The sequence below is a fragment of the Oryzias latipes genome, chromosome 7 (assembly GCF_002234675.1).
Source record: "Oryzias latipes chromosome 7, ASM223467v1".
In the NCBI taxonomy this organism is placed as follows: domain Eukaryota; kingdom Metazoa; phylum Chordata; class Actinopteri; order Beloniformes; family Adrianichthyidae; genus Oryzias; species Oryzias latipes.
In genome coordinates this window covers 26,109,480-26,135,395 of record NC_019865.2, presented here as the reverse complement: position 1 = coordinate 26,135,395, position 25,916 = coordinate 26,109,480, and the positions used below count along the sequence as shown (strand labels likewise).

General features: G+C 41.1%; 1 protein-coding gene across 6 annotated transcripts in view; it reads right to left on the bottom strand.

The window, feature by feature from the left end:
* The window catches only part of LOC101155689 (arf-GAP with GTPase, ANK repeat and PH domain-containing protein 1), a 31,443-nt gene extending 8,859 nt beyond the window's left edge, over positions 1-22,584 (bottom strand). For 2 of the 6 annotated variants that reach the window (XM_023956931.1, XM_023956932.1), the window contains exons 1-10: positions 22,238-22,584; positions 8,390-8,448; positions 7,294-7,381; positions 7,095-7,180; positions 6,844-6,979; positions 5,425-5,559; positions 5,225-5,343; positions 3,651-3,803; positions 3,457-3,531; positions 3,059-3,163 (exon numbers count right to left, since the gene is read on the bottom strand). In XM_023956931.1, the coding sequence (XP_023812699.1) occupies positions 3,059-3,163; positions 3,457-3,531; positions 3,651-3,803; positions 5,225-5,343; positions 5,425-5,559; positions 6,844-6,979; positions 7,095-7,180; positions 7,294-7,381; positions 8,390-8,448; positions 22,238-22,403 (1,122 nt within the window). In that variant the 5' untranslated portion in view covers positions 22,404-22,584. Of the gene's footprint in view, positions 1-3,058; positions 3,164-3,456; positions 3,532-3,650; positions 3,804-5,224; positions 5,344-5,424; positions 5,560-6,843; positions 6,980-7,094; positions 7,181-7,293; positions 7,382-8,389; positions 8,449-14,645; positions 16,860-22,237 lie in introns of those variants that run through there. The other 4 variants (XM_023956928.1, XM_023956927.1, XM_023956930.1 and 1 more) reach the window with 4 other exon arrangements.
* Positions 22,585-25,916: the final 3,332 nt, after the last annotated feature.

Genomic DNA, 25,916 nt, shown 5'->3' with positions numbered 1-25,916 from the left:
CTTTTCAGATTGCGTTGACAGTCTATGAACTACTAATGTTTGATGAGTCAGTTCATGATTCTGCAGCTGCTTAGCAGTTAATACAGGTTTATACTGATATTTATCTTGGAAGTTAGAAGAAAGAATGACCTCGTAATCAAAGCTGAATAAAGTAAAGATGGCTTATGTGATCAACTGTTGATCCTTGCTTATTAAAGCAATATTTGCTTTTCTTAGCACACACAAACAAAGCAGCACAATTTTTTACTAATTAATTGTTAACAGCATTTTATAATCTGACAACAGTATTAATTGGCCAGAATAAATTTCCATATATTGCTGCAAAAGGCAGATGTTTTTCTTCCTTTTTGGTGGGTTGGTGCATTTGCTTGATCTGTCAGAGCAGAAAATCAGCCCCCAGGTTGTGTTCTAGTTTAGATTTTGAACTATAAACACGAACATGAACTCTTGAAAATGCTTCACTGGCTTTGTTTAACACTTACAGCCAGTCAGAGCTGCCACTCTTTCTTTTTTTCTTTCGTCAGTTTTAACAACATCTGAGTATGTATCTGGGGCAGCCGTGGTGCAGCGGTGGGGCAGCTAACCCATGATCGTAAGATTGCAGGCTCAATTCCCACCTTGCACGCCCATGAGTCAATGTGTCCTTGGGCAACCTCTGGTGGGAGGTTGTCACCACCAGTGTGTGAATGTGTGTGTGACTGGGTGAATGGGTCTGTGACTGTAAAGCACTTTGGGCCTTGTAGGCAGAAAGGCGCTATATGAGTATACGGCATTCACCAGTATTGCATAACTAACACTGAGAAGTACTGAAACGTATGTCTAACAGCTAGAAACACCTGAGTACCAAATGGTCTTTAACCTCTTAAGACCCAAGTTCATTTTTGAGCCAACCTTCTACAAACATGGTCACAGGGCCCCAGTTAAAGGGCCTATTTTATGCTTTTCTTAAGCCTTTCAGAGTAGACTATATCCATGATAATATATTATCATGGATATAATTATAATTATAATATATTAGTTATTGTACAGTGACCTTGGGTGTTTTGAAAGGCGCTTTTAAATAAAATGTATTATTATTAATATTATTATTATTTCAGCTGAGCTCTTTACCAACCCGAAAGAAAGACAAATCGATCTCTGAAGCAACGGCTTTTGCTCCTTGTAGGGACCGCCCATTTCATGATGTCAACCTAGAGCCAGCCTTGGCTTTTCCCCCATAAAAACAAACAACATCCAAACATTTGCAAAGATCAACGCGCAAACTGCGGAGCCTTACAAAATCATTTAGCCGATCACTGCTAGCTGCAGACTCTTCCTGGAAGGGCCTGTTCCTCACTTATCTACATCACAATGTGAGAACCCTCTCGTTTTTGTGGATTGGGAGGAGCTGGTGCTCAGAGCACAGGTTTTAGAGGAATACTCAGAGATTCATGAAATGATCAAAATACCGCTTTGGGGTTGATTTTTATGAGGAATTAACGTTAAAACACACTCAAAAGCTCAAAAAGTTGATTTTGCATCAAATAGGTCTTTATAGCAGAATTAACTAATGTAGTAATAGAACCCAAAATGGGGCCGGTTTAGCTTGTGCGGGTTTGCGGCGCCTTCCATCCGTGAAACCAGGGTTCAAATCCAGGCTGCTCCCTATTCCCTTCTCTGCTGCTGTGCCGGTCCCAATTGAGAAGGTTGCATCAGGAAGGGCATCCGGCGTAAAAACATTGCCAAGTTACCCCATGTGACTCATCCTCAAGGAAGGGTTGTTTCGCTGTGGCAACCCCTGATGGGAGAAGCCAAAAGTGAAAAAAGAAGTAATAGAACCCAAAATGTGATGTCCATTCATGTGGACGCCAACTCTCAAGAGGTTAAATACAAACAAAACTTCAAAAGTTGCATTGCTGCCACGAAAAGCTTTTACTTCGTCAAGACATTTGCATGATTGGTGTCATTTTAAATTGTCTATTAATGAGGCCTGTTGTCAATTAGTATTACAAAACTACTCTTTTCCCTTCTCTTGTTCTGTTTTCAGCATTCTGTATAGATCGTTTGGATCTCCGGAAAGGAACTGAGATCAATCTTCTTCCTGTCACACTCTATCTGCAAAACATGCTCCAATGATTCTCCGTCACCACAGCGATCTCATCGCCAAATTGATAAACAAATTTCAAGTCTGTCTTTCTTCCTAACCCTTTATTAGCACCACCAAGAAAAAATGTATTTCTTTTTAATTTCTTATGATTTTCAAAGGGTGATTAGTACACACAATCGGTGGGTTTTAAAATACGGTTTCAGATTTTGTTCAACCATTTGGTTGAGCCTGCTGCTGAAGGGTTAATAAATATGGATCTTACTTTGATCCTTAAATGGCTTCATTTGTTTTGAATTAAATAAAAACTAGCTTGCTTTCCTTTGCACTTTGGACCTCCATCTACCGTATTCTATTAAAAAAAAAAGATTCTATAACCCTTCAACATACTGTAATTGGATTTTGGATTTTAAAATCTTTCTATAAAAACATTTATTTTGATGGTTCAGTACAAACGTCTATTTTTGGCTCAGAATATTAAAAAAACCTGAGGTGAAAAAAAACATTTGTTGTGCTTTAAAGCAAACATTTTGAGTTTCTGAAGTCACTATGCTTTGATCCAGTTCTAATAGAAGCACCTCCTCCACCTGAGGGTGGAGTTGAGAGGCTGGCTTGACTCAAAAATCCAGCCTCTGCAAACATGGTTGCATCTCATTGTCAGCTGAGATGCCCTCATGAGTGCATATAAAATAATATTTTCTATCTTGTTCAGCATTTTTGCCGTGTCAGCTGTAATCGATTCAAATTTAAAACTCATCTGCTTTTCATTGGAGGCATAATAGTGAAATATTGGCTGAGACTCGTGCCATGCTGCTCTAAATTCAGCCAGAGACGACAAATCAGAATGCCTCTTTAGAGGTGGGGTTTAATTTGGAGATCTGCAGATAATGTCCCCCCGCTGAACACTATCTTCCGGATTGCTGATGCTTTGCCGGGTTTTACGGCTGTATCGATCAGCGTGGGCTGTTCTCTTACATTGGAGCTGGAGTGATAAGACAGCGTGCCGTTGTTGGACAGGGCAACATATTTCTTCTTCCACTCTTTATTCAGAGAGCTACCACTTCTCTTCCAGAGGATGCCCTGTTGAAAACAAAGAGGATTTAGCACACACATATCTGACTTTGCCTAAATTTAGAGTGAACAGTTCTTCTTCAAAGTGCCGCAGCGTATCAAAGACTAAGACCAGAATGGCAAAAACACTTATAAATAGAATAATTCTAAGCGAGAAGAAAGAGTTGTCTCTTGTATAACATTGAAAGAAAAAGACAGCTTTTTTTTCTGAAGACAGAAATGGTTCACACGGTTCTGGAAGCAAATAACAGCACATTTACGGCCATTTTACAGAGTTCTTTCTGTCAAAAAAAGACGCAAACCTGCTTGATAGGAACACCTCTCACACTGCTTTGGTCCCCTTTGGCATCACCCGCTTTCCTATCCGGGTCCCCTTTCTGAAACACACAGCAGAACCGTGTTTTACAGACATCCTACAGGAAGACAGGGCTGAATGGATGAGATGTGGGTGAAATGATGGGAGAATGAAAGGTGTGAGACACCAACAGCGACTGACCTTAAAGAGGGAGGGCCTTCTGGGGATGCCCCTCAGTGAACGAGAGCTGACACTCCCTCCACCATCTACCTGAGTGACCCGCAGCTCCCTATGACTCACCACGGGGGTGGAGGGGAGGGAGCAGGCGTAGCCACCACTGAGGCCATTACTGGCCTGAGAGGAGCAGGAGGAGGTGATTATGCAGGCAGGGAAATGGGAATGGAGGCGAGAGGGAGGAAATGCAGAGTGAGGATGAGTTGAAAAATGAAACTGATTCTCTGGAGGCAAGTGAAGATCAATCAACAGCACAAGATGTTTATCATCATGCATGAGGATCATTTGAATGTTTTTTTTTTATTGAGTGCAAAACTATATTTAAGATTTTAATTACCTGATTCAGCTTTTTGTTTAATTGTTTTGATTATTTTAGATCTTGCATAATACAAAGTGTAATTCCATGATCAGCAGATTGAGCCGTCAGAATCTCAAAGCTGACATAAAAGATGATCTAACCAGTGAATAGATGTCTGTTCTCCAAAGAGTTCGATCTACATGTGAAAATTATATTTCTAATTCACAGGCGTGACGACTCTTTTACTGGAAGAACCACACAGGAAACTGGGATTTATTGGCCATCATTCCTCAATGAATTCACCCGGTTTTTTTTCTTTTTGCTGGCCCTGAAGTGCAAATTGCCTGAACAAACAACTCAACGCAAAAACATATAAAAGATCACAACGACAATTAAGAAAAGCATAGCAAATAATAAATAAACAACATTACATTTAAGATATCACAGCAAAAAAAAAAAAACACCTTAAGTTTTTGATTTGTAGTCTAAGTTTGATGCTTGCAAACTGAATCGTTGGAAGTTTTGGGGGCAAATAAAGCTGGTTTGACACTATCCAGTCTCACACTCAGGAAATAGAATGCTGGTTGCTGTGTTTTGACACATTTCTTCCAGAAAAACAATGAACGTTTTTGGGCAGTCTGGGTACAGTGGTTTGTTTAGATCAGATCAGATTGTCCATGATCCTGTTTTTTTATTTTCATGTGCCCTTTCAAACCTGCAAGATACAAAGCTACATTCAGCTTTGTGGAGATGATCTGACTGTATAATCCAGCCAAACCAATTTTGTCTCTTCTCAAAATTGTGGGGGGCTTAAAATGTCCATTTTCCTCTAACTCCAGCTATTTGACAACCACATGATCCCTTCCTATCAAACATCTCTGTTCACCCCTTACAGGTCATGATGGAAAATCTGACCAGTCTTTTGATCTAAACATTCCAAATAAAGAAAATATTGAATAAAACATAAAAGTTGGGGAATAAAATATATTATAAAAAATATGTTTTCTTGTATAAAACACAACTTCTGTATATTATTTAAGAACACTCCTTTTTTTATGTGTGTTCATATGTTTTAATTCATCTCGTTATGATAATAACGTGCTGAAAATGTGCTGAAGCGTGCTTTGGTTCCAAAATGGTCTAAGAGTTGAAAAGACCTGCTTGGGGTTTAAAAACACTGCCTATAATGCTGTTGATGTTTGCCTTCCCCCCAGTAAAGCTCAGAGCTGTGAGGGCATGGTACCTGTCCGGGGAGTGACGCCGATCCAGGTGTGGAGCCTCCTGAGTGGCTGGGTGAATTGGGCAGAGATTTGCATGCCTGCAGTGCCGCCTGCTTCTTCTGGGCAACAATCTTCTGAGCGGCTGAAAACACACAGCAGCCATTTCACTCTTCCACCCTATCATCCTGGCCCTCTGTGGGGGATGTCAGAAGAGGGAGCTCACCCTCCGAAAACACTCTGTCAACGTTGAAACCATAGGTGGCGCAGGTCTCATAAAACAGCGAGTGGCGCACGTCAATGCAGAGCTGCCGGGCTCGCTGATCTTCAATCACCCGAGGGTTGGTGCTGCTTATTTTGTCTGAACAGACCAGAAGTGGAAAGGAAGCAGAGGATGAAAACGGCAAACAGTTTTTCGAGACTGCATAACCAACCGTGACTGGTTCAGTCTAACCCTCCTTTGGTGCCAATCCATTGCACAAGCCCTGTCCAAATGCATGTTCTCCAGCATGCTTTTGTCAAAGCACATTAACTGATTACCAAGGTGTTTGAACCTTGACTAAAAGAAAGCTATTAAAGCCCTGCATCAATCATTAGACCTAAACAGCAAAATTTAGTCTGTGAACAGTCATTTACTGTTGTATCGGCTCTAAAAAGCTTACATCGCAACTTATGACTTAACTGGAGTCAGAAGCCCTAAAGAGAGCAGAGCTGCCCACGATTCTGGTGTTTCAGGACCCACCTTCAGGATGTAAAACATGGTCATCATCTCATCTCGTGATCGTCTCAAAGAAACTTCATGTTTTCTCAGTGTTTCATGGTAATTCTAGCCATTTGTCAATCTTCCACACGAGAATTTCAATGCTTTGGTCCCTTCTCTGGCTGATATACAACACAGTTCTTCAGCTTGTACTTCACTGGCCTTTGACAGGTCTTATCTAGACGGAGAAATACACAACTTCTTATGCTTTGTTCACACTGGTCTCAGCAACGCACATTCAAGTGGCCACTTCCAATGAAAAGTCTAAGTAAAAACATGTTACAGGCTTCTGCGTTAAAAACTCGAGATCATGCATTGCCATACAAGTTTTGAGTCCGTTTTCAGGCTCTACTTACAAAGCGCATTTCCATTGAGGTAAAACTAGTGCAAACTAGTGTAAAGTGATCCTAGAGGATAAATTAATAATTGTTGTTTGTCCATGGCTGGAATTATCTGACACCGAGTCTTTCATGGATCGGAATGGAGCTGTAACAAAAAGCCTGAAGCAAGTTTCATAAGATTCACAACACTTCAACGTTTAACACCAGGCCTCTTCCAACAGTGAACCAATGCACTAGTGTCGGATTGGGACGGTCCAGTGTGAACACCATATGCTAAACACGCCGAATGCAGGTTCTTGAACACGCTGCAGATGCTCAGTGTGTTCATAGCATCACAAATTTCCAACTTCTTTCAAAACATCTCCAGGAGTTTTCAGTGACGTGAAGTCTGAGAAAGCGAAGCAAAACAATCCATAAAAAATTTTAATTTAGCGTTCTGGAAATGCAAATGTGGAGCATTCAAGGTGAGTGGGAATTAATTTAAGTAGAAATCAACGCTTATTGGCATATTTTGTGTCTCCTTCAGTGTCAGGATCTCTCTAACCTTGGGTGCCCACGACGATAACTGGGATGTCTGAGCGGTGAGCGCTGAGCTGGCTGTAGAGCTGGTAGAGCTCCTGGAAACTGGCTTCATTCTCCAGACTGAAGACCAGGATCACCGCATCAACCCAGCTGCTGAACTGGAAAAAAGAAAGTAGGAGGTGGGGGGATGTTAGAACTTTGCAACTAATGGTGTCTCACGTTATTATGTTCTTTGTGGACTCCTGTCTCACACACAAACACACAAAGAGGCACCTGTCCATCAGGTGGCCCAGTTTCCTCCCGGATCAGTAACAAATGGCTCTGCCCGTCCACCGACACCTCCTTCTTGTACCTCCCACCTGTCGAGGATGATGACAGAAACGGACGAGTTATTCAACTGCGTGACAGACATCACACGTCAGGCTGCAGTGTAAAAATACACTTTTGAAAAACTTCTGTTTACATTTCTTACCATCAGGCTTCTCAACTGCAGCATAAATGCCTGTGACGTATTTGTTAACCAGCGCTGACTTGCCACTTTTCAGACTTCCCAGAATACCCTAAGAGAGAGAGGAAGTAAACATGCGTTCATGCAGGGTCAGTCATCGTGCAAAATACACAGTGCATCTCATCAAATATAACTGCTAGTGCCAGTTAAACTTTAAAACCACGACTTGCAGTTCCTCTCGTTAGACTTGAAGTTCCTGCAACTAAAAAAATTAAAATAATAGAAGATTTTTAAAGGGGAAAGACATTTTTCAGTTGAGCTCATGATCCAGAGTTTCAAAGCTCAGGCTACAAGTAGACAATCATTTTTAGCAAATAACTATGATTACCCCTCCCTCAAGTATACATTTTAAAAAAGTATTTATTTTCAACACCTGGGCATCTCAAAAATGGCCTGGATTTCCTCCTAAAGCCACTGGGATCACAATATTGCATTGCTTTCCCTGATCATGTTTCATACTTACAGATGGAGCCACTTAGATTTGCTTCTAATGTGCAGCATTCAGCCAGAAATCTTCCCCTTTAACTGTTGGACGAGGTCCAGAACCAGCTCCCATTACGTTTTTTTATGGTTTTGACTTATTCAGACTCCCTTAATTCAACTATTTTTAATATTCAGCAATAGCATTGGTCCTTTTTTGATTCATACTCACACAATGTATTGATTATATAAATATTCTGGTCTGATATACGCTGTAAAATGATGATGACTGGAAAGGTAATACATGCAATGATGCTTCTGCTAGTCTGTTTTACATAAAATGCTGAATTAATTTACACAGCATAAAAGTTTGATTTTGTAAGAAAAACAAGACATAAAACTACATTTGGATGGACACATTTTGTTTAACTGATGACATGACAAAGAGCAAGCAGACTGTTCATTGCATCTCTAGGTAACAAAAGTGTATTTTATAATTAAACATCATTTCCATTTATTGTTTACAAAATATTTAAATTCTTAGATTTGCCCAAAAATTTGCTTTGTTTTTAAAAAATTGTCCACTTTATTCAAACATGTCAGAATAAAAAAAAAGAAACTAAAGTGCTGATCCACTCACCAGTCTCAGCTCTGGAATGGATCTGCTCAGCGTCCATTCCTGACTGTTGGCAATATTTACTGGAGAAAAAAACAGAAGACAGATGCAGATCTTTAGAAGGAGACTCGTTACTTAGATTTTGAGCAGTAAGGATGGTGGTTGACTTGAACGCCTGGAGGGAGCAGCTATAAATCACACAGACTGCCTGGCTGGCTGCACAGGCCGCTTTGCAGGTGACGATAATGAATATAACCTTTCAGTTACAGCAGGGCATCCTGCTCTTTGCCCACTAGTGGATGTCTATTGAGTTATTGAAGCCTTTACTTGAGGGTTTGGCTCAAATGTTACTGTTAGATGTGGACTCTTCAGAAAATCAGTAATACTATCTCTTTTCTGTCCTTAAACTAATTAGGGATAATTGGTTAATTTGATTATTGACTAATGTGAGAAGTGAACGGACATAAAAAAAATGTCAATGCATCATTACCTTTAACATACAAAGACTACAGAGCTCCAACTGTAAAGGACAATAAGAATTTCCTCAGTATAGACAGAGAAATACAAACATAAAGATGACAATACTGCAGGTCTAATTTTTAAAGGTAGCAGGTTTAAGGCTGATATCCATCACACCAGGGGTCGGGAACCTTTTTGGCCAAGAGAGCCATAAATGCCACATATTTTGAAATGTAATTTCGAAAGAGCCATACAATAATGTAGTGTCCCTTCCCCACACTGAGGCACGGAGACTTAACCTCTTTTAAAGTTCTTTATTCCGATTACTGCAGACCGCAACAAACGCCGTTCAATTAATTCAGCAACTCCTGAATCTCTCCCGCCGACACGAGAGCGATTCTCCCAACTTTATATTCCCCTGCTCCCGCTGCAGCCCTCCCATTTCCCTTATTCGGCCCATAGCTGAACCCCATTGGTCCAAACTACCTAACAACAGGCTGAGCGACAGAACTGAGGGCCAATCAGATCTCTGCTTGACGCGTTCAATGAACTCCAGAACTTTTAACGCGGCCCAACAGCCATCCAACTCAGTCCGCGACAATTTGTTTAAAACTAAATATACAAATGAATGTGTGCATTTGATTTAATTTCAACATTTTTAAAGTACAATAAGTCTGTGGATTCTTTGCTAATAAATGATGAGTATTTCTCGTGGTAGTTTTGCTGATGGTCTAGTCTGGTTGATACGTGGTGAGTTTCTGCTTCGTTCAGGCGTTGAGACTTTAAACGTCATCGTAGGTCTGAATGTTCTGTAGATGTGAGACAGACTGCTCACATGCAGATACGGAGCCAAACACACACTTACACGTCTGGGGACAGGTGGGGCTGCCTGTCCCCAGAACACCTCAGCCCCACCCTCTGCTTTCTCCCTCACACATCCCGTCCCCGCATCTGCGCGCTCTTTCTCAGAGACGGGAGCGCGTAGTTTTAGGCACGTCAATTCACAGGTTTCCAGCTGGTACAAACTCTGTGAAATAATAGATAATAGTAACTGATAGCGCTGGCGCAGATTTTTCTCTCTAAGCACCGCTACTACTGCGCGCCTCTGGCATCGCATCGCACCCGAGAAGGACTGGTCTAATGAAAAAAAAAAAACTATAATTAAAGATTTGTCTGCGAGCCACATGTGACCATCAAAAGAGCCATATATGGCTCGCGAGCCATAGGTTCCCGACCCCTGCATCACACGTTTGTACATTTGACAAAGCACAAAAACGGATGGAATTTCACAAGATGCACTTTGATGCATTTTCTGCACATATTGTAAGTGTGTCCAAGGCCAAATTTTGTTGTTGGTCACATGTATTAACCCTAACCCCAACCGCCACCATATTCCCAACCTTTCTCCGCATCCGTGCCGCCAAGAAAAAGGATCAGCACTGGCAGTATTTCGAAAATTAAGTGCAAAGAGTCACTTTCTTTAAAAAAAAAGGTTCAGAATTCACAAAATATACTAGAAAAAACTGTCAGAAAAAAAAATTTCAGCAACAATTTTCTATTATTATTAACAGAATTGAGTATTCACAGAAGCTATCAAGCTTCTGTGAAACTACGCTTATTTACTGTTACATTGCAGGAACCTATATTTACACTTTTTCATTTTTGCTCTGTGTAAGAATTTTAACCAAATAAAACAATTTGAGGCATGTAACTTGCTGCTTATTAGGCCAACTAATCCAGGTGCTGCTTGTTTTTGCGTGAGGTAACAAGTATTTACACTACAAATCCTTGGTAAATTAAGCCCACAGTATTTAAAAATATAATTTATATCTTCTTTTGTGTTTTAGCACTTATGCTGTGGATTCTTTAATATTGAGGACCTCTGGGCACCAGTGTTGCCAGATAGTCAAAGATTACCACCCTAAAAGTCATCTAAAAGCCACCAAACCTAACAAAAAAAAACCAAGAAGTTAATCAGTGATTAATTAACTGTAATTAGCAGTAATTGATCACCCATTTTTTATTACTTCCCGTTTTCATTAAAAATCCAACTTTGAGGCATTTTAAATTTCCTCTGCCACTTTTGCAGTCAGCCAGAGCAAAATGAGGATGCTTACAGGTGAGGCACTGGCTCACCTTCTTCCCCTGATCCACGTCTCTCTTTGAGATGTATGTCATTAAGGAACACAGCTGAGCTGCCCCCAAACCCACCCAAATTATGTACACCCACCCGCAACAAATTTTGCCCATCAAAATAGCATTCAAAACCACCCAATTGGGTGTGAAACCAACCAATCTGGCCACACTACTGGGTACATGCCGGGGTTACCCCTGTGGTAGATCTGGTCCAGGAAGTATCATAAAGGTGTAGTTTTTTCTTTTCTTTTCTTTTTTTCCTTTGAGATAACTAAGACTTACAACTTTAAAGAATATTTTCTAATGATGGAACAGGTGAAGTTAATTTTCAATGATTATGCAGGAACCAGTCTCCAGTCTGCATTATCTTTCACAACTGACTCCTTGCATTTAATCCTCATACATTCATTTTTGCATGTTTGGGGTCATGAATGCATTTAAAAATATTCCAACCGTTTTTTAATGACACTTTGATAAATATTTTCACAGATTTTTGCGATCATAGTTTTGCCTTTATGAAAAACTATAATGTGTCTTCCAGATCACATAATTTTACTGCAGGTGTAGTACACTAAAGAAATGAGTGGGGTCCCAGCTATGGCTGCACAGGACTATTACAGGATGGTTTTTGTACTTTTTAATACAAAACAATGTCCGAAGGGATGATCTGATAAAAAAAATCTGAACAGTTCTAGATTTAAAGGATGAATATTATATTTTTATAAGGGGACTTGAAGCTTTAATGGAAGTCTGTCATCTCTCCACCTTCATTTCCTGTACAAGCTGCTGTCGACCACCGGGGAATAGAAATCTGCCTAACAACTGGCTAAAAGAGGGGTACAGTCTGAACGGGTTCCACTCAGTCACATGGTGAGACGGTCAACATCCACATTCACCTGCAGCTAAATGAAATTCACCAGTGATCTTAACGGGCTGTTTGGAATAATGTGACAAATAAGGAGGTCACAGGAAAAACCCTTCCCAGAGTAATAAATGAAAAGAGACATGTTTTATTTACCAGATCCTACTCTTTATCTAGCAAAAAAGATTAATTCTTGCAATATTTATTTTGTAAATAGCTCATAAAGCCCCACAAAGCAGCTTTGCCTGAAGTGGAAAGCTTACACAAAGCAAACTTCTCATTGTTGTCTGACACAGCTTACCGGTGCACAACAAAAATCATGCCTCACATGATTTTTAGCATCTCAGGTTGTTTCTGTGTAAATCCAAGTTTCCATAAAATATAAATACTCACTTAAAAAAATCTTTATTATTTAAATGACTCGTGTATGAGTCACCCATTTGTTGAGTAAATTTCTAGTCCAGTTTTGACACTGTGAAGGTATGGCCATGCAGTCTGCAGCTGTGCTCGCCAGCCTCTGTGCAAGCACTGACGTTAGGCAAAAACATTATCATATAAGAAATAGGTGATGTCATCCCCCCACACATCTAGCTGATGCACGCTAACAAGGTATAAATAGCACAAAGTGGAAACTTAGAGGATGTTTGTCTGAAAAAACAAGGCAGCAGACAAATATTAGATGTGAATCTAGAATAAATAATACTGTTGAGGAAAGAATTGATCAGAGACATAAAAACAAAGTCCTAGTACATTTGTATAGAAATAAAAGTTGAGTTGATCTGCTGTAGACTTAAGACTAAAATCCCAAATAAGAAGAGAAATTAAAAGTAAATTGTGTTTAGCATAAACATTCTAAATACTGAGACAAAAAAGGTGTTTTAGAGATTTAGCTTAGTTTTTTTGATGATAAAAATGAACTCCAATTGCGCACAAATTAAAATATCAAATATCCACTGTTAAATCAACCTTAATTTTGGTTAATATTCCAGTTACATTTCATTTTAGGACAATAAGCATACTAATATAATTCACAAATGTTAGCTGCATTGAGTTGATGTTGGCCAAAAAGTAGTTCAAGAGATTTTAACTTTATTAAAATACTATTTGATACACTTTCTTGCTAATATTGAAAGACACTTAAGTATTCATCAACAGCTTCTGCAAAGGTGGGGCAAAGAGTCACTGATGTCCACGGTAAATGTGTGTACTTCATGTTAAGGGAGATTTCCCTATCCTTTTCTTTTGTAGAAATACAAGCAATCGGGCAAACAATGACTGCTGTATGTTTCCAGATGTCCTGAACTGAAAAAGTGTCCTTCAGAAGCTAATGATCATTAAACTCATGCCTGATCTCACATCTGAGGCGCTGCTGACAAACAAATGCAGGGTGTAATGATTTGCTTCAGCTGGGAGAAAAGAGGGCTTACACACTTGCTGCCCTGGCAGAATACTGCCTCATCACACGCGCACATGCAGAAACACAAACACACACACAGACTTTGTCTATGTGACTGAGTGCTCTTTTTATGGGCTGCTGCTGGTGCCAAAAGTGATCAGACAGTGTGCTCTTTCTGCTGCATCGGGGCACAGCTTCCCACGGAAAGCCAATTATCTACATTCTTCGCGTTAACTAATCACAAGCAGCCATTTAAGCACTGTAATGACCTTTATCTGACTCCATATTTTTAACTCGACACAGATTCTTTCAAATTTTTGTCCTGTCAGTCATGAGCTAGTGCACCGTCTCACAGGCGCACTCACCTCCTCCACCCTCTGTTTCATCAGGGTCTGCCTCTGTTACAGCAGCAGAGGCAGCAGTCCTGAAGGTTGCCATGGCAACACTTCCTCCTGCCCCAAGTATGTGTGCAAATGTGCGTGCGAGAGCTCTGTCGGCGAGGCTGGTCTCACTACTTGAGCAAATCCAAAGAGTGCATATGTAACATTGTGAATTCACAATGAGCAAATGAATTCAGAACACAGGACCAGCTCAGTGAGGCTCCCTGAACGTGTTTGTAAAGGAAGCATGCCGTTCCTCACTGCAGTCATGCTAAAATACCCCAAAGAGCAATTAAAAAAGGCAACTAGCACATTTCAGAATGTTACATGAGCTTTTGAATTTAAATAAAAGACCAAAGAAACAAAGAAGGGGTTAATGAAATATGAAGATTAGTGGGTGTGGAATATCAAAGACAGGATTAGAAATGTTCTGGATTGGCTGTGAATCCTCTCTTTCTGTTCCGATGTGGGCGAACTAACGTTATCTCCTGTCGTTTCTCTTCCAGCATCACAGACATGAATCCCAAGCAAAAATCAGCTGGAGGCATGCAACCTGTGATTGTGCCACCAGCTCGTTGGGCCTTTGGCGTCACCATTGTGAGATTTAAACCTATGCTGTGAGTGCTGGTGAAGTATGCTTGTGTGTGTGGAGTGAGTGTTGGTGTATGAGGGTGCAGATAACCCCTCCAGCGGTGTAAAATCAGCCCACGCTCTGAGGGGAATTAGATTAAAGCTGTCCAAGATGATGCCTGTGTCAATTTTTGCACCAAAGCTGAGGGTGCAGTCGCACATGGCTTAAAGAAAATGTTTCTGAAACACGTCACAGTGTAACAGGCTGTGCGTTCTTTGTAGGGATGGCTGGAAGGATCAACCCCACCCAACTCTCTTTAAAAGAATGTCGCTCCACAGAAGAGGCTAAATCTCTGATAGGCATTTGGTAATTGCGGACTAAAGTGCCTCTGATAATGGTCTGGTGTCGTGGAGTATGTCATGAAGGGTGGATGTGGAGCTGAGGAGGGGACAGTGGGTGTGTTCATGAGTACCTACCTTCCTCCTCGCTGGAGTCTCTTTGGATGTAAACAGGGGGAGCTGTGGAGGACGGCCCTGCTGACACTGAACTGCTCTTTGTGAAAATACCGCTGATGAACTTGAGCATCTTTCTGTCTTTGGCGGAGCCTCGTTGGCCCTGCTGGGTCTGCTGGGTGTCTCTGACCAGCCCAAGGTCTTCAGACAGGCTGTTCAGGTCACTGTTGTCCAGCGTGCGACTCTTACCTTTGCGTGCTGGTTTAGAGGTCTGTGTAGCAGGTGCAGGTAGGGAGCTTGAGCCTGTCTTCAATCTGTCCTTCCTGGGCATGTCTCTCATCATTGCCGCAATTACACTTTCAGTTTCCAAGTCGATTTGACTTTTGTCCTGAAGATTTCTCCAGACTTCAGGCCGACTGGCCTCTGCCCAGGAGGCCCTGCAGGGGCCGGGCGAACGCATTGTGATGCGGCAGTCCTTTCGATCAAGGCTCTGGGCTGAGGTAGGGCTACGCTCCCGACCATCCCTGGATTCACGACCGCGGGTGGCCACGCTGCTGTGAGACTTCAGCAGACTGACGGGCCGTTGGCCTGCTGGGCGAATTGGAAGGCTTGTCCGAGTTGGGGTTCGACTGGGTTCAAGCATCTCTGCTGGCGGTGTTGTGGTCACCGTTGGGACTGTCTTTTCAGCCATGATTGTAGGCTTCTGAAGTGTGGTTCTCTCAGCAGGTAGGGGAATTGACAGGTTGAATGGTGGCTTTTCACAACTCCTAGCCGTGGCATCAACACCAGAGAGGGGTATTCTTTCTTGACTCTTGGGTTCATCTGTGCTACTTTTCATCACAACATCTTGAGCTCCTTGTCCTGTGGCTGGATCACTCTGTGCCGTTTCTTCAACCTCCCCTTTTCCTTGCATCTCTTCCACCGTCCATCTTCCTTGCCCAGTTTCCACTTCCTTCCCTTGGGTGCTACTCCTGGCCTCCCCTCCATTCTCTTCCACAGCCTCTACCTTCACCAAGGTGAGGGAAATGAGGTAGGTGGTGCGTTGTTGAAGGGTGCCGCCGTCACTCATGTGGCCAAGTTTTATGGGAAACGCAGCAGATGAATGAAATCCCACAGAAAAGACTGAACCGCTGACAGTTTGTCAGTCAGTTGGAGTGTCAAACAGTCCAATGGCACAAAGGTGGTCAAAAACTTACACTGAGGGAGGTAAAGTTTTCCCTTGGAAGACTCAACAGCATGTAAGCTGTTGGTTTTATCCATTCCCCAAATTCTTGCTTTTTTTTTTGTTTCAATTGCAGATTTTTTTTGCTTACTGACTTCTATTTCCCTGGAATTCAAAAATAAGAAATGTGCTCCTCCTGACAACCTTGAATGCCAGCAAAGAGCAAACAGCTCTTTTGTTAAAAAAAAACAAAAACACCCAGTTGGTTTCTTTCACTGCATATTCATGGAGCTATTGATGCAAAGAAACGTTCATATTGTCCTTTATTGTCTGATGACTCATTCCTTTGGCTATAGTTATTTACCTGACCTTGTTGTTAGATGGTGTATCCCCATCTGACATGTTGCTTACTCCGTCCTGGCAGCAAAAATCTTTGTTCAGAGAAAAGAAACCTTCCTCAAATGTTACCAAGAATGAAAAAGAGAAAGTGGTTGTAAAGGTAAAGGTTAAGTCTTTAAAAATTCAGTAATGTCACCCTAAAAAGAGCACGGCCCAGAGCTGAAGGCAGTCCAGTCCAAATCATGGTCTCACATGTGAGCTTGCAGCAGCATCCGTGCAGAGAGCGCAGCAGCAGGACGCCAGGCAGGCAGCCTCACTGAGGAGGGCTGAAGGGGATCAGGAGGAAAAGCCAGCGGAGGTCCAGGAGGACGTCTGCAGATGCATGAACTAGTGGGGATGCATGCTGCCATCACGCCCTTCTCCCCGTCTCTTGGACCCTGTGTGTCCTCTGAGTGCATCAGGCGCTGACAACCCAGAAGAGGCGCTGAGGCGAGTCACCTCTCCAGCAGCTCCACGATCGCCTCTGAAGCCTCCAACAGACACGCTGTCACACAGGTTCAAAGAGTCCAGCACACATTACACCCTTACACATGCTTCTCCCTCTCTCCCTGCGCTTTTCTGTTCTCACAAACACAGGAATCTCCAATGCCCCTCCCTCGGCATGCCCCTCCTTGAACCAATATGCAATCCATACAATGCAGAAAGATTCTGCTTCTCCTCTTTCCTCATTTTCCCTCTCTCTCCCTGTTCCTCCTACTGCTCCCCTCAGTTTTTTATTGCTCATCCCGTCTCCATCCCCTCCCCTCCATCTTTTTCTCTTTTTCAGAGGAGGAGGGGAATGGCGGGTAACGGGTGGAGGTAAGGCGGCAGGGTACACGGGAGCTGGACCTGCCAAATTAAATGAAGAAAAATAAAATGAAGGCAGGAATAAAGGTCTGTCAGGAATGACAAACGGGAAGAAAATAAAGCCAAGTTTGTGGTGGGAAAAGACAAGAAAAAAGAGAGATGCAGTGTTTTCATTGTGTGTGTCTAATTTATGCAGCTGCCATCATTCATCTGTCTTCAGATGCCCATTTGTGTGAATAAGAGTATGTGTTCGAGCGGGTGTGTGGCTCCTCCTCAGTAGGAGGCTTGGCTTGTTTGTTGCTAAGGTGTTACAATCTTCCTGGCTCCGGTGGCACCATCATCTCATCCAAGTCCGTCCTCCTCCTCCTCCTATTGGTACATTCTGCATTGTAATCTCTTCATAAAAATGATCTCTGTGTGCGGGTTGTGTGTGTGAGCATAGCAATTTCCTCTGGCTTCATTGATCTGTCGGCTTTAGCCTTCAGTGTTCTTCAGCAGAAGTGGAAAAGCTTTGAGATTACTTCAGGAAATAGTGTGGGAAGATGACATCATGTTTTCTGTCAAAATTCAGACCACATGTTGTCAGTTAATAAAAAAATAACTGTATTTTCACTGGATTTGCAGTCTTCACACTTTAATTTACATATTTAACTTTATGTGCTTTAATTTAAGGAAAATCCATGAATAAAAAAAAATTTCAATTGAAAATTCAGATGCAAATCTTGATCAAAAGGTTTACTTGAGAAGTAATTCCCTATTCAAACACACAAACATAATTCTTAAAGGCTCACTCCAATGAAAATTGTGTTTTAACATGTTCTTCTTGTATTTTCTAGGGATGGAGGACAGAAAATTAAGCCGAAAACTGCATTTCTGAGTATTACTTTATTCAAATTGTGAATCAAGAGCAGATGAAAGAATGGAGTTGGAAAAAGCCTGGAGCAGGGATGTAGGTGGAATAGTGGACGGGCTCCCTGCTCCGCTCTATGTCGATGCATCCACTTAAAGACAAAAACATCCGCTGAGCCGGCATTTGGCTAAAAACTGTACGGCTGGATACCTCCAGTATTGCTCTCTGTTTTTGTTGCACCGCTAATGTTGGGCTGGACTCGTGAGGGGCTGTAGACTGGCGGGAGTGCATGTAAACAGCCGGGCGACGGGAAATGGGCGCGGGCTTACTCTGTGCCAACACACCTGATCACAACTCAGAGGGGAATTTTTATTGAAATACTGCTGCTCTACACTAACTATGTTGTAGAAAACGACACAAGTTTTAGGCATTTGGCTTAAAACACCATAATCATGAAAGAGAACTGCGAACGCTTTTAGAATACATCAAAAGATGATCGGAGTAGGACTTCAAACATAAAAAACACAGATAGCATTAAATGTCTTGTTTAGCCCAACAAAATATTCCATGAATGCACAGAATGCTGCTGGGCAGAACAATGGAGAAAAATGGGCGTTTAAACTTTACCATGCATTACTGAAGGTGATTGCTTCACAATGTAATTTCATTTAAATTAATCTAACTAAAGTAAATATTAAGTGCGCCATTGGGAAATGCCTTTCTTTTTGGTGCAGCAGCTCTCAGCCAAACGCCATCGCCTCAAAATACAGGATGTGACCGTCCACCTGCTCGACTCGCTCCCCCTCCCTTCATCAGTCAGTGAACGGGCAATAAATACTCACACTGAATACAAAAGACCCCTGACAACTGCCTTTGGCTCAAGGGGAAGAGCAGACAGAGGAGCAAAGAGTTGGGAGTGAAACATTCAATAACAGCCATGGAGCTGCATTTTTTTTTTTGATATGCACGGGTGGAAAATCGTTTTTTAAAAGAGACTGCGGTCATCGTGCGCAACTGTGAATCCCATTAGAGTGATGCAGGTGCCCCAAACACAGAAATGCCATGCAGACAGCGCTCCCCCAGCACACAAACACACATGCCCATGGGCGGGTGCTGTCAGATGGTCAGTGGCCAAGGGCAGTGGTCATGCTGGGTGATTCTTCATTTCTCCTTTACTGTGAGCTGTCTTCACTGCATCCCCCCCCCCCACCACCACCACCACCACCACCACCACCACCACCACCACACACACCCTACCAGACTCGAGCTGTGCTGCCATGCTGCAGTGAACACTCAGATTGACGCTCAGATGTAGTCATTTAGCTCCCAGGAACACCTCATCCTCCTCCTTTTCTCAGCCCTTCTCTGGCACACAGTCGGCCAATCGTGTCCCACTCTCTTGTTATGAGGTTTTTTTTGTCCCACTCTCTTATTAGGAGGTTTTTTTTTAGCACCAGTGAACTCGGGACTCACTGAGCCAGGCCCTCTCCAGGGGATGAACCTGCTTTGATAAGAGTATAGGCAGACCAATTGTACCAAAAATGTATTGGAGGGCTTTTAAACAAAGAGGTTGTTTTTCAGAGCTTGCTAATATCTGCCAGATGCAAAAAAAAAATAAAAAATCTTGAGAAAATTCCCAAGATTGTTGGGCCGAATCAGAATTCTTCCCCTATCCCTCCAATTGTAAGGGAAATTGTTGGGATACGCCTGTCCAAAATTGATTTTAGAATGCGAAACCCTCGCGGCGGAGGGCTCTACATCCCTCAGAGGATAATCCGTGTCGCGCTGTCATGTGGAGGAAAAGCGCATTTCTTCATGTGGGTGTGCTCTGAGGCACAGAAGTTTACATGTAAATGTAAATATCGACTTTTTGTTTTAGTATGACTTTTTCAAGGTATAAAACTGATGTTATACATTTTACGAGAGCTGGCAGCTACTCACTGATGTGGATGCCGGCCACTAGTGATGACGTCATCGAGTGGGAGTAACGTCCGAATTCGAAGACACTATTTTTCCATAACTCCCCCTCTGGAGGGCTAAATGTAGGGGTAGGGAGGAGCCGTAGCGGTAAGGGAAGAATTCGGATTCAGCCTTAGTTTAAGGAAAAATAGAGCAAAAGGCTTGTAAATAAAAACTAATAAACACAGCCAGGTTTGGCACTTTGACCTAAAAAGCTGTTTTAAAAACATTGCATATAACCAGTTATTTACTATTTAACCCATGGAGAAGAGTTTTTTCAGTCACTGGTTTTTCCAAAGAACTTTGATCAGAGAGTGTTCTAACTGCCCGGTCTGCTGAAAAAAAATGTCATGGCTCAAATGAACCAAATCAGAAGACATCTGGTGTCGACATGGATGTGACATCACCCACAACTCTCTGTGTCACTAGGATTCATGAATGAGAAATAAAACAAAATTTGGTTACAATAACAGGAGTCTCTAAGTTAATGCAAAAATCAGTGCTAGTGTAAAAGTATATGAGAGACAGCTGGAACCTAACTTAGACCTAAAAATTAGAAAACAGCATCCCAGTAAAACATGGCATTGTGTATTAAAATTCTATTATATGTGTCTTAAATGGTGACCTTGTAAAACAGTGCCTGATTTTTACATGCAATGTTTCATTTCATATCCCCAACTTCCAGGTTTACATCCTCCATCTTTCAGGATTTTTTGTATAATTTTTATACAAAATTATTCTACTGGCTTCTTATCATCTCACACACTGATTTTGTGGCACCGTTTAGACAAATCTGTACTGGTGTTGAACTAGCAAGCTACTAATAAAAGGGCAGAAAACATAGTAAAAATAGAAATCTTGGGCAGCCAAATATGTGTACCTTAACGTTTAGTTCACAGTCCGATTGTTGGAGAATTTATTATTTTAAAAAACAATGAACAGCATGAGATGACGGGTTCCACACCTCTATCCTAGAGATGAAAAGAACAAAGATTTTAGGCTGTGCCATGTCTGGCAAAAGATGTTGCACTGTTGGACAATCTGTTTGCTTTTAAAATTGACCCACATTTGTACATTTGTACACTTTTTGGAAGCGATCTGAAAATAGCAGATCCATTCTCTACATCTCCAAACTCATTTATGATCAGACTTTATTTATTAAGCACCGAGTCATGACTGAGCTTGTCCCATGGCTCTACAGAAAAGACAAAAACTTTAAAAAACAACAAACAGAGCTTTGATATGGTAATTGTTACACCTCAGTAAAGTCCAGGTTTTTGTAATCTAATTCATTCCAGATAATTCCAGAAAATCCTGGATTAATAGCATGATGGCCCAAAAAGGTGACCATCAGACTACATCAAAGGCCTTTTGGTGTAATCTTTGAAACGGACTGTCCAATTTATTTCTAAGAATTGTTACTAAAGAGAAATAGTCTCAAACACAAATGTGTACATTTTGTCCAACAGTCATTTAAAAGTTATTTGAGGAACATGTAACCATGAATTATTTTTTAAGAGTCTAAAAACTGGTTTCATTGAGCTCATAATACCTTCCTTCTCTCTGAAAAGCACAGCAGGAAATTCTAAAAGTCACAAAGAAAGCTGAGAATTACAGAAGTAAGGGAGAAGAATGAAGCTCTTCTCAGAAAAGTTTGGGTTTGGTTTGAATATTTACAAAAGTATTCATCTTGCTACTGTCTACGGAAGAGCTTTTTTTTTGTTAATCTGTTAACTTGCTTTGAAGGCAGAAGCTGCATGTAGCAGTATAGCCTTTGCATCTTCCGCTCGGTCTTTAACTGCAAAATGTGAGCACTTCCTCCATATTTGGGTCTGGCCCGTGATCATTCTACGCAAACCACGCATCCAGTAAATTCAAAAGAACGCGTTGTGTCACATCAACCAGAGACGCTAAGAAGCTGAGCCGATGAGGAAATAACGTAAAACAGATCGGCTCCATGTAAAAGCCCTGTTTGTCTGAAAGGAAGTGGCTTTGAGGGCAGTTGCAGATTTGGCAGACAGGAAGTAGGCCACACAGCAGGTTTCATCCTGCTTCCATGGCGATGGCTGCTAAGAGATGCCTCCATTGGTCGCTTGTGTGCAGATGCTGACTGATGTTTAAAGCCAGTACGTGTCCGCTACTAAGAGGCCGGTTTTTTAAGTGAGAAGGAAAATGAATGTCTCCACCCTGAAAAACATACCGACTCAAACAGGAAGCTGAGAGGAAGATACAAATCAACCTCGCTGTCTTGTTCCTCCGCACTATGCCAGTGCAGCTAGCGAAAAGCGTGTATAGTTGTTTAACATTTTATTTTCATCCAGTAAAAAGTTACACTAAACTGAGCATCCTCTTCAAATATTTGGCCATCTCAGTCTGTAAAGATGACTTGCCTCATTTCTCATGAAACCCAACAAATGGCAGCATCAACAAGCTGTAGAGTTTAATAAGAAATGGCCTTACCTTGAATGCTGTGAAGAAAAACTTTGAGGCCTGAGCGAAGCTGTTGGTCCCCCACCCTTTCAAACTGCTTGGCAAGTCTGTTGATTCCACTCTGGAGGGCTTCATGCCTCTTGATCTCTGCCTTAATTGCAGTAGAATTGACTGATTTGCTGCTGCTGCTGGTCATCCTTAACAAAGTGAACGGGCTGGAAGCTGAGGCAGAGAGCCCTCTTCAGCCCATTTAAAGTCCTTGCTGTTTGTTCCACAAGAAGATGTCAAAAGTTAAGACGCAGGCACAAGTCAAAAGAGGTAAAGGCACAGCACGGCATCTATCTCTCCCTCTCGCTCTCTCATTTCAAACCACAAACGTCAGATCACGACAACATGCGTCTCAGTTTCCTCTGCAGGTCTGAGTTCAATTCACTTCCTTATTTTAAACAGAAATCTTCTCTGCTGTAGAGCTGGGACTGCTGCAGTTTGAAAATGAGCTCAGACTGCCTTGTGTGCTCAAACAAAAAATAAATGTTAGAGCTCATAAATGCAGAACATTTCCCTTTGTATGCAGCATTTAGATCTGTCTTCTTATCAGTCCAACAAATTTACAAGGCAGGTGGTGAAATGCACTTCGAACATGAAGAACCTTCAACGGTTTTCAAGTCTTATCAGGATTTCTCTCTGAACCTCATTGCAGATTCAGTTCTCAAAAATCTGCTCTCATAAAAGACAGCTTCTAATCCAGTCTGATGGGATAGTTAGATTGACCTGGTAACTCAGTTACAGCTAATAAAATGTCCTCTGCAACACTGCTCGAATTGAAAAAATCTAGTATTTATACAGGATGTGTCTAAATTGTTCCAGATTTGTTGTGAACTTTTAATGACATGATTTCCATCCGTCTGCGTGCAAATACCAAAGCCAGGCAAGACGTGTCACAAGAACAACAGTTTAGTAACATTAAAATATTATATAATATTGCCCCCCCCCATTCAAACATGACTGAGATTTACTTAAAAAACATTTTTTGTGCTGGTTTCAAACGAAAGGAGCTTTTTTTGTACAAAGAAGGATTTGTTTACATCAGAATGGGAAATCCTGTGTACTGACTGGACTTGTGTGACCCTGCCCATGTAACACACATCACACAAAAACCAGCACAACAGTAGATGGAGATTTTTAAAAACCCACTCTGATGAAAACAGTATTTGGTGTTCTTAACATTTTCTTTTTCTGAGGAGGAGGCAGATATTAAGACAATTGAGTTTAAACTGGCATTTCTGAGTATTTTTTCATTCATAGTGTTGTGAATCAAGAGCAGATGAAAAAATGCAGTTGGAAAAAGATTGAATTTGTTATGTAGAAAATACACGGGGGAGGGGTCCACAAGCTCCCTGCTCCACTCCATTCCGATGCATCCACTTGCAGACAAATGGATCCATGTCCATGTTTGTTTTGCTCATCTCAGCTGGAATCTGGATCTAAACCGAACGTCTGGATAGCTCCACCTATGTGCCAGTGATGTTAGGTTGGAGATTTGAGAGGCTCCGCGCCAACAGTCCCGCCCACAGCTTAAAGACCCACTGCATAAACTATTTCCTAGAAAACTACACCGTTATTTATTTTTATGTTGGATTAAAACAGCATAATCATGATTAAAAGGCCACTGGGAGGGCTTTTACAATAGATCAAAAGATGATCAGAGTGGGACTTTAAGGTTAATTACTGTAGAGATGGCATATCCATGTGCTTTTATAGCAAACACAATGTATCTTGATTTCCTTGTTTTTAAGTGAGATTTAACCATCCTCTGTTCAACTGTGTTGCACTTTCTCTCACAGAGGGTGAATTGATTCTTGTATTATTTCAGGTTCTTTGAATCAAATAGCAATGTATATATGTATGTGTAGGAGTGAGTCGAACAGAAACAGCCTCACAAACACATCTGTCTCTGTGATGACAGTACAGAAACGGATTGGCCGGGAATCTTCTCATGCAGATCAAAGCTGTTCCCCTTAGAGATTTTGTCAGGCTTAAGTCGTCTGATCTACAATTCAAACTGTCTGTTTATTTTGAAGAGTATAGAATTTTAGAGAACTACTTGTCCCTTGATCAAGCTGTATTGCAGAAATGTCACGACTGAGCTCACCAAGAGGAAACGTTCTTGGTTTTATTTGTGAAGATTTCGTCTGCTTTCATTTGAAACAATAGACAAATTGTTCCAAAGATTACACACTTTTTATTTACGATAATTGAAATACAGCTTGTGCCACTTAAGTACAATAGCAATAAGATGGTCTTTGGCAGGATGCAAACACGAAATGTAAAAGTGACACTACTGTTACTGTTTTGAGCTATTGCTGTGATGATTAAACGATCAGAGCCATCGTCAATCAATTTGAACTACAGATGTCAATCAATTAGTAAGTTTGGTTAATTAGACTAAGTTGTCATCTGAATGAGGGATAATTTTATCAAGCATCTAGCAATAAAGCCATTATATCAGATATGTCCAAAGTCCAGCCTATGTGCCAAATGCGGCCCATGTTCAAATTTCTACTGGCCTGCAGGTTCCTGTCATAGAATCAATAATATGCAACACCAGAACTTTCTAAGAGCTACGATTTCTTGGTTGCGATTGATTGAATAACATTATACTCCCCCTGTAAACCTGTGTCAACGACCTGTGAACAAGTAACATTTCATGTGAACCCAAATTTTTTGTTGACAAAAGTTTTTTTTCTTTAGTTTGTTTCTGGTTTATAAAAAATGACATCTTTGTAAATTTTATTGTACCTTTTTAAGTAAAGATTTAAATAAAAATATATTTAGATATAAATCTGTTCTACATGATGAAATGAAAAGTATCCCATTGCAATTTTTTATTAAATAGCTACATTTACACGTTATGTTAATAGAGGGATTCAAAGCATGTAAGGTGAATGGTTAGTCCTCACATATTTTTACTTCACCACATTTGGCCCTTTTTACAAAACAATTTGACACCCCATCCTTAGATGTTAACATTAGACACCAGTTTTAATCTAAGACTGACCATACATCAACTTTTTTGCATTTGTGTATAATTGAGTTAAGTAATTGATTATTATGTGGAACTTTGTGTTTTTGATCAGAAACAGATTAGGACACGTGTTTGCATAATTTCTGCATAACCTGAAGTATCAGATTTGACCTGCGTCTTTGTGTCGTCGTGTTGTAAACGTCAGAATGATGCAGTTATGGGTTTTTTAAAGCTTAATAAAAAAAGAAAAAACACTTAAAGAATTTCTGCACATTTTATCACATACCACTCATGAAGTCAGTGGTTTTCCAATAAACTTAAGTGTACCCCTGGGAAAATTTAATACAGGGGACTTTTGTTGAAGAAAATCTTGTTTTTTCATCCTTAAGAAATGCAATCAAACCTTTTTTCGCATTATACATACAATTTTTTCTTATTAACTAGACCAGAATTTATCGTTATTATTACTACTATAATGTCAGTAGTATTATCATTTTTATAAGTCCCAAGATCCCAGAGTCGCAGCTCATCTTGTTATGAATGGCATCTGTTCAGATTGTTCTGTAAAAACTGTTCAGTTAAATGTTTTGCAGAGGTGAAAAACCCCAAATGAGCAAGGCACAGATAGCACAATGCTGCGCTTTTTAATTGTGTAATTAATCTTTTTTTTTTTTTTAGTTGGGC